Source organism: Anopheles ziemanni, unplaced genomic scaffold (assembly GCF_943734765.1).
Source record: "Anopheles ziemanni unplaced genomic scaffold, idAnoZiCoDA_A2_x.2 U_42, whole genome shotgun sequence".
Lineage (NCBI taxonomy): Eukaryota > Metazoa > Arthropoda > Insecta > Diptera > Culicidae > Anopheles > Anopheles ziemanni.
Window position 1 is genome coordinate 23200 of NW_026689914.1, and position 9198 is coordinate 32397.

At 40.3% G+C, this 9198-nt stretch overlaps 1 protein-coding gene across 1 annotated transcript; it reads right to left on the reverse strand.

Moving 5' to 3' along the window:
- Nucleotides 1-206: 206 nt before the first annotated feature.
- On the reverse strand, nt 207-821 carry LOC131292798 (uncharacterized; the record flags this gene model as incomplete). Its single annotated transcript, XM_058320881.1, has 1 exon — nt 207-821. A coding segment is annotated over exon 1 (615 nt), but the record flags the coding sequence as incomplete, so codon positions are not given.
- Between the last annotated feature and the right edge of the window lie 8377 nt (nt 822-9198).

Genomic DNA, 9198 nt, shown 5'->3' on the forward strand with positions numbered 1-9198 from the left:
GCAGTGCCATATGTTACCGTATTCAGTTCATACTCCTGAATAGGCATGTCTCTCGATGGTCGCCACAATATTCTCTGCAGATGTCGATCTGACGGATGTACCCAAATCTGCCGATACATTTTAGCTATGTCGGCTGTGAGAGCTATTGGCTTCGTCCGAAAACGGATTAAAATTGTTGTTGCTTCTTGCTGAAGAGTTGGACCTACCATGAGTGTGTCATTCAGTGATATACCGCTTGATGATTTGGCTGAAGCGTCGAAAACCACACGACACTTGGTGGTGCTGCTATCTGCCTTAAACACTGGATGATGTGGCATATAATACGCGGTGCTGTGCCCATCACCTTCCTTTGATACAACACTCATGTGTCCCAGCTCTTCGTACTCCTTCATGAATGCGGTATATGCCTCACGAGTACCAGGTTCTTTATCCAATCGTTTTTCAATTGCTAACAAACGTTTAGTTGCCATTGATTTTGACTCACCCAGTGAATTTATCATGTCGGCCTTTTGTGGCAAGCGAACCACAAACTTCCCATCGTCGTGGCGTGTTGTCGTCTCTCTGTAGAAGTTCTCACACGCTGTTTCCTCGATGGTCAAGTTGTTGTTGGTGTCTGCATCCTCAATCGCGAAGAACCTCTCCATTAGCGTTTCGATGCTGGTCAAGACGACTGCGTTGTTGGCTTGGACTGGTGGTGATGGGTCGACCTTGCCGCTGACGATCCAACCAAAGACGGAATTGATTAATGTTGGTTGGTTCTCACCTAGCTGGATTTTCCCTGTATGTAGCAACTCAGCGAATAGTTCCGCTCCCAGGATCATGTCGACTCGCCGACTATGGAAGAATGTAGGATCTGCTAACGCAATTCCTTCCGGAATTTTCCACAAACCAGGAACGGTCACTACTGGTAGCTCAGCCGTTGGTTTAGGCAACACCATGCATTCGATGGTTGCCGTATAGTCTGAGCATCTTGATTTGACTATGGCTACCACTTTCTGCTTTGCTGTAGTCACAGGTTCAGCGCCGACTCCAACGAGTGAAACATGAGCCGATTTTATTGGCAATCGAAGCAGTTGGGCCATGCTTGCCGAAATAAAGTTTAACTGCGAGCCGCTGTCTATTAGGGCTCTTGCTTCATGAGCCTTGCCTGATCGGTCGATCACTAAAATAACTGCTGTGGACAACAATACTGTCGCGTTCGCCGTATTTGAGCACTGCATGCTTACCGAACCTTGGTCCACACTAGTTGTTGGTTGGAGCTGCTTTTCCACTCGAACAAGGTGCAGCAAATAATGATGGTCCTTCCTGCATTCCTTGCAGAACCACTTAGATTTGCATTCTCGCTTGTTGTGCCCTTTAGCGAGACATCTGAGGCAACGCTTGAGGCTGGTTACCTTGTCGATCCGCTGCTGTGCGTCCATCTCCAAGAACTTGCTGCATTTGTATAATGGATGTTGTTCTTCGTGGCAAACCTCACAACCATTTTCCGCGACTGTACACACTCTCGCACTCTTCACTCGTATATTGCTGGGTCCTCCAATTGAGCATCTTTCTAACACTTCACTTTGGGTCTGGATGAATTGCAGCGTTTCCGTCAGATTTGGAAATTCGCCGTGGTTTAGTGTCCGCTCCCAAAGCTTCCGTGTGTCTGGATCTAAGCACGATACCACTAGTTGGTTGATTATTAGAGCGCTCGTGTCGTCGAGTGGCTTTCCCATTTGAGCAAGCCCATCAGTGTGCATTCTGCACGTCTCGACAAGTGCCCGCAATCCTTTGGATGACTCCTTATCCAGTCGTTTCAAGGCGAGCAATCCCGCAATGTGAGATTCCACAATCACTCGGGGATTTTCGTACCGGTTGGTTAGGAGCTGCCAGGCAGTCGCAAAGTTGTTATTACATATCATACTGGCATTCAATATGCCTGCCGCTTCTCCAACCAATGCTCCATTGAGGTTGTGCAGTTTCACTGCATCTGAATGGTTTGTGCGAGCCAGAAGATCGCTGAACAACTGTTTAAATTTGGGCCAATTTTTATATTGCCCATCAAATGTGGGTATTGGCATTGGTAAGTGCACACTCTGTGTAGGAGGCACATCGCACTTTTTCTCCGGATTGCTTGCGAGCAAAGTTAATTGGATTCCCTCTACGAGAGCTTCGAACGCAATAAGCCGGTTGTCGTGCTTCTCGTATTCATCCACTGTTGCTAACTCCAACCTCTCGACGTGAAGCTCCTCGTACTGCACTCTGCAACGCTCCAAGATGCTGCTGCGTAATTTGATGACTGCTTCCGTAGGGCGGGTGCCAGCTGCCTTTTCGTCGTCCATTTCTGCACTCAATTTCTCCACCTTACGCTGAACGTAGTTCATGCGATGCCGCAGAGAGTCCGATGACTTAGCCTTGGGCATTTTGAAGCCTTGAACTGTGCTTCACACTACACACACACTATATTCGCGGTATTCGAACGACGCGTTTTACTTTCGACCCGATTTACTCGAATGTTCGCGGATGATCCCACGTGGGATCAGGATCCGGTTCGAAGGACCAAATGTTCGAGCTTGCCGTCAGGTCGGTCGCAATCGCTTGTGACCGGAGTGTGCGCGTCTGAGTTGGTACGCACGGTACCAACACTCAGTGTGGAGTATTAGCCAGACTGGGACCGATGGGCATGCCAACAGGTCACAGCTCCCAATAATCTCCAAAACTAATACGATAGAAAACTTGGCGTGCTAGAAGGTGTCCTACAAGAGATACCGTGGGTCGGTCTCTTTACAGGATCTTAAAGCTTGTAAAGTATAACACACAAAACGGATGTTTTTCTTTTCCAAGTAATCCATATATTTTCAAATTTCTGAATGAAACGACCCTAATCGGCGACGAGTTGCATTAGTGATGTCTAACTGCGGTTCCCTTGGCAAAAGGCCTGAATGGACTACTCCGTTCAATTCAATACTTTTTTTGCTATACCTCTTCGCCATTCGTTCTGTCCCATTCATGTATCGTTGCCATTCATACGTACGTGGATCAATGCCACTTCGAACTTCGAAGTGCCAATTCGAACTTCGAAACTAATCTAACTAATTCTGGGATTGCCTACATTTCGGCGCAACCCAATTTGAATACGCAACAGTCACTTTAAGCACCTTCTAAACCTCATTTTGCATCGTCTCATTCTCTTTAAAGTCACTTTAAGCACCTTCTAAACCTCATTTTAAATCGTCTCATTCTCTTTAAAGTCACTTTAAGCACCTTCTAAACACCATTTTGCATCGTCTCATTCTCTTTAAAGTCACTTTAAGCACCTTCTAAACCTCATTTTGCATCGTCTCATTCTCTTTAAAGTCACTTTAAGCACCTTCTAAACACCATTTTGCATCGTCTCATTCTCTTTAAAGTCACTTTAAGCACCTTCTAAACCTCATTTTGCATCGTCTCATTCTCTCTAAAGTCACTTTAAGCACCTTCTAAACACCATTTTGCATCGTCTCATTCTCTTTAAAGTCACTTTAAGCACCTTCTAAATCTCATTTTGCATCGTCTCATTCTCTTTAAAGTCACTTTAAGCACCTTCTAAACACCATTTTGCATCGTCTTATTCACTTTAAAGTCATTTTAAGCACCTTCTAAACACCATTTTGCATCGTCTCATTCTCTCTAAAGTCACTTTAAGGACCTTTTAAACCTCATTTTGCATCGTCTCATTCTCTCTAAAGTCACTTTAAGCACCTTCTAAACACCATTTTGCATCGTCTCATTCTCTCTAAAGTCACTTTAAGCACCTTCTAAACACCATTTTGCATCGTCTCATTCTCTTTAAAGTCACTTTAAGCACCTTCTAAACACCATTTTGCATCGTCTCATTCTCTCTAAAGTCACTTTAAGGACCTTCTTAACCTCATTTTTCATCGTCTCAGACTCTCTAAATTCACTTCAAGCACCTTCTAAACCTCATTTTGCATCGTCTCATTCTCTTTAAAGTCACTTTAAGCACCTTCTAAACACCATTTTGCATCGTCTCATTCTCTTTAAAGTCACTTTAAGCACCTTCTTAACACCATTTTGCATCGTCTTATTCTCTTCAAAGTCACTTTAAGCACCTTCTAAACCTCATTTTGCATCGTCTCATTCTCTTTAAAGTCACTTTAAGCACCTTCTAAACCTCATTTTGCATCGTCTCATTCTCTTTAAAGTCACTTTAAGCACCTTCTAAAACTCATTTTGCATCGTCTCATTCTCTTTAAAGTCACTTTAAGCACCTTCTAAACACCATTTTGCATCGTCTCATTCTCTTTAAAGTCACTTTAAGCACCTTCTAAACACCATTTTGCATCGTCTCATTCTCTTTAAAGTCACTTTAAGCACCTTCTAAACCTCATTTTGCATCGTCTCATTCTCTTTAAAGTCACTTTAAGCACCTTCTCAACCTCATTTTGCATCGTCTCATTCTCTTTAAAGTCACTTTAAGCACCTTCTAAACACCATTTTGCATCGTCTCATTCTCGTTAAAGTCACTTTAAGCACCTTCTAAACCTCATTTTGCATCGTCTCATTCTCTTTAAAGTCACTTTAAGCACCTTCTAAACACCATTTTGCATCGTCTCATTCTCTCTAACGTCACTTTAAACACCTTCTAAACACCATTTTGCATCGTCTCATTCTCTTTAACGTCACTTTAAGCACCTTCTAAACCTCATTTTGCATCGTCGCATTCTCTTTAAAGTCACTTTAAGCACCTTCTAAACCTCATTTTGCATCGTCTCATTCTCTTTAACGTCACTTTAAGCACCTTCTAAACCTCATTTTGCATCGTCTAATTCTCTTTAAAGTCACTTTAAGCACCTTCTAAACCTCATTTTGCATCGTTTCATTCTCTTTAAAGTCACTTAAAGCACCTTCTAAACACCATTTTGCATCGTCTCATTCTCTCTAAAGTCACTTTAAGCACCTTCTAAACACCATTTTGCATCGTCTCATTCTCTCTAACGTCACTTTAAACACCTTCCAAACACCATTTTCCATCGTCTCATTCTCTTTAAAGTCACTTTAAGCACCTTCTAAACACCATTTTGCATCGTCTCATTCTCTTTAAAGTCACTTTCAGCACCTTCTAAACACCATTTTGCATCGTCTCATTCTCTTTAAACTCACTTTCAGCACCTTCTAAACCTCATTTTGCATCGTCTCATTCTCTTTAAAGTCACTTTAAGCATCTTCTAAACCTCATTTTGCATCGTCTCATTCTCTTTAAAGTCACTTTAAGCACCTTCTAAACCTCATTTTGCATCGTCTTATTCATTCTAAAGTCACTTTAAGCACCTTCTAAACACCATGTTGCATCGTCTCATTCTCTTTAAAGTCTCTTTAAGCACCTTCTAAACACCATTTTGCATCGTCTCATTCTCTTTAAAGTCACTTTAAGCACCTTCTAAACACCATTTTGCATCGTCTCATTCTCTTTAAAGTCACTTTAAGCACCTTCTAAACCTCATTTTGCATCGTCTCATTCTCTTTAAAGTCACTTTCAGCACCTTCTAACCACCATTTTGCATCGTCTCATTCTCTTTAAAGTCACTTTAAGCACCTTCTAAACCTCATCTTGCATCGTCTCATTCTCTTTAAAGTCACTTTAAGCACCTTCTAAACCTCATTTTGCATCGTCTCATTCTCTTTACAGTCACTTTCAGCACCTTCTAAACCTCATTTTGCATCGTCTCATTCTCTTTAAAGTCACCTTAAGCACCTTCTAAACACCATTTTGCATCGTCTCATTCTCTTTAAAGTCACTTTAAGCACCTTCTAAACACCATTTTGCATCGTCTCATTCTCTTTAAAGTCACCTTAAGCACCTTCTAAACACCATTTTGCATCGTCTCATTCTCTTTAAAGTCACTTTAAGCACCTTCTAAACACCATTTTGCATCGTCTCATTCTCTTTAAAGTCACCTTAAGCACCTTCTAAACCTCATTTTGCATCGTCTCATTCTCTTTAAAGTCACTTTAAGCACCTTCTAAACACCATTTTGCATCGTCTCATTCTCTTTAAAGTCACTTTAAGCACCTTCTAAACACCATTTTGCATCGTCTCATTCTCTTTAAAGTCACCTTAAGCACCTTCTAAACCTCATTTTGCATCGTCTCATTCTCTTTAAAGTCACTTTAAGCACCTTCTAAACACCATTTTGCATCGTCTCATTCTCTTTAAAGTCACCTTAAGCACCTTCTAAACCTCATTTTGCATCGTCTCATTCTCTTTAAAGTCACCTTAAGCACCTTCTAAACACCATTTTGCATCGTCTCATTCTCTTTAAAGTCACTTTAAGCACCTTCTAAACACCATTTTGCATCGTCTCATTCTCTTTAAAGTCACCTTAAGCACCTTCTAAACCTCATTTTGCATCGTCTCATTCTCTTTAAAGTCACTTTAAGCACCTTCTAAACACCATTTTGCATCGTCTCATTCTCTTTAAAGTCACCTTAAGCACCTTCTAAACCTCATTTTGCATCGTCTCATTCTCTTTAAAGTCACCTTAAGCACCTTCTAAACACCATTTTGCATCGTCTCATTCTCTTTAAAGTCACTTTAAGCACCTTCTAAACACCATTTTGCATCGTCTCATTCTCTTTAAAGTCACCTTAAGCACCTTCTAAACACCATTTTGCATCGTCTCATTCTCTTTAAAGTCACCTTAAGCACCTTCTAAACACCATTTTGCATCGTCTCATTCTCTTTAAAGTCACTTTAAGCACCTTCTAAACACCATTTTGCATCGTCTCATTCTCTTTAAAGTCACCTTAAGCACCTTCTAAACACCATTTTGCATCGTCTCATTCTCTTTAAAGTGACTTTAAAGAACTTCTAAACCTCATTTTGCATCGTCTCATTCTCTTTAAAGTCACCTTAAGCACCTTCTAAACACCATTTTGCATCGTCTCATTCTCTTTAAAGTCACCTTAAGCACCTTCTAAACACCATTTTGCATCGTCTCATTCTCTTTAAAGTCACCTTAAGCACCTTCTAAACACCATTTTGCATCGTCTCATTCTCTTTAAAGTCACTTTAAGCACCTTCTAAACACCATTTTGCATCGTCTCATTCTCTTTAAAGTCACTTTAAGCACCTTCTAAACCTCATTTTGCATCGTCTCATTCTCTTTAAAGTCACCTTAAGCACCTTCTAAACACCATTTTGCATCGTCTCATTCTCTTTAAAGTCACTTTAAGCACCTTCTAAACACCATTTTGCATCGTCTCATTCTCTTTAAAGTCACTTTAAGCACCTTCTAAACCTCATTTTGCATCGTCTCATTCTCTTTAAAGTCACCTTAAGCACCTTCTAAACCTCATTTTGCATCGTCTCATTCTCTTTAAAGTCACCTTAAGCACCTTCTAAACACCATTTTGCATCGTCTCATTCTCTTTAAAGTCACCTTAAGCACCTTCTAAACACCATTTTGCATCGTCTCATTCTCTTTAAAGTCACCTTAAGCACCTTCTAAACACCATTTTGCATCGTCTCATTCTCTTTAAAGTCACCTTAAGCACCTTCTAAACACCATTTTGCATCGTCTCATTCTCTTTAAAGTCACTTTAAGCACCTTCTAAACACCATTTTGCATCGTTTCATTCTCTTTAAAGTCACCTTAAGCACCTTCTAAACCTCAATTTGCATCGTCTCATTCTCTTTAAAGTCACCTTAAGCACCTTCTAAACACCATTTTGCATCGTCTCATTCTCTTTAAAGTCACCTTAAGCACCTTCTAAACACCATTTTGCATCGTCTCATTCTCTTTAAAGTCACCTTAAGCACCTTCAAAACACCATTTTGCATCGTCTCATTCTCTTTAAAGTCACCTTAAGCACCTTCTAAACACCATTTTGCATCGTCTCATTCTCTTTAAAGTCACCTTAAGCACCTTCTAAACACCATTTTGCATCGTCTCATTCTCTTTAAAGTCACCTTAAGCACCTTCTAAACCTCATTTTGCATCGTCTCATTCTCTTTAAAGTCACTTTAAGCACCTTCTAAACCTCATTTTGCATCGTCTCATTCTCTTTAAAGTCACCTTAAGCACCTTCTAAACCTCATTTTGCATCGTCTCATTCTCTTTAAAGTCACCTTAAGCACCTTCTAAACACCATTTTGCATCGTCTCATTCTCTTTAAAGTCACCTTAAGCACCTTCTAAACACCATTTTGCATCGTCTCATTCTCTTTAAAGTCACCTTAAGCACCTTCTAAACACCATTTTGCATCGTCTCATTCTCTTTAAAGTCACCTTAAGCACCTTCTAAACACCATTTTGCATCGTCTCATTCTCTTTAAAGTCACTTTAAGCACCTTCTAAACCTCATTTTGCATAGTCTCATTCTCTTTAAAGTCACCTTAAGCACCTTCTAAACCTCATTTTGCATCGTCTCATTCTCTTTAAAGTCACTTTAAGCACCTTCTAAACACCATTTTGCATCGTCTCATTCTCTTTAAAGTCACTTTAAGCACCTTCTAAACACCATTTTGCATCGTCTCATTCTCTTTAAAGTCACTTTAAGCACCTTCTAAACCTCATTTTGCATCGTCTCATTCTCTTTAAAGTCACCTTAAGCACCTTCTAAACACCATTTTGCATCGTCTCATTCTCTTTAAAGTCACCTTAAGCACCTTCTAAACACCATTTTGCATCGTCTCATTCTCTTTAAAGTCACCTTAAGCACCTTCTAAACACCATTTTGCATCGTCTCATTCTCTTTAAAGTCACTTTAAGCACCTTCTAAACCTCATTTTGCATAGTCTCATTCTCTTTAAAGTCACCTTAAGCACCTTCTAAACCTCATTTTGCATCGTCTCATTCTCTTTAAAGTCACTTTAAGCACCTTCTAAACACCATTTTGCATCGTCTCATTCTCTTTAAAGTCACCTTAAGCACCTTCTAAACACCATTTTGCATCGTCTCATTCTCTTTAAAGTCACTTTAAGCACCTTCTAAACACCATTTTGCATCGTCTCATTCTCTTTAAAGTCACCTTAAGCACCTTCTAAACCTCATTTTGCATCGTCTCATTCTCTTTAAAGTCACTTTAAGCACCTTCTAAACACCATTTTGCATCGTCTCATTCTCTTTAAAGTCACTTTAAGCACCTTCTAAACACCATTTTGCATCGTCTCATTCTCTTTAAGTCACTTTAAGCACCTTCTAAACCTCATTTT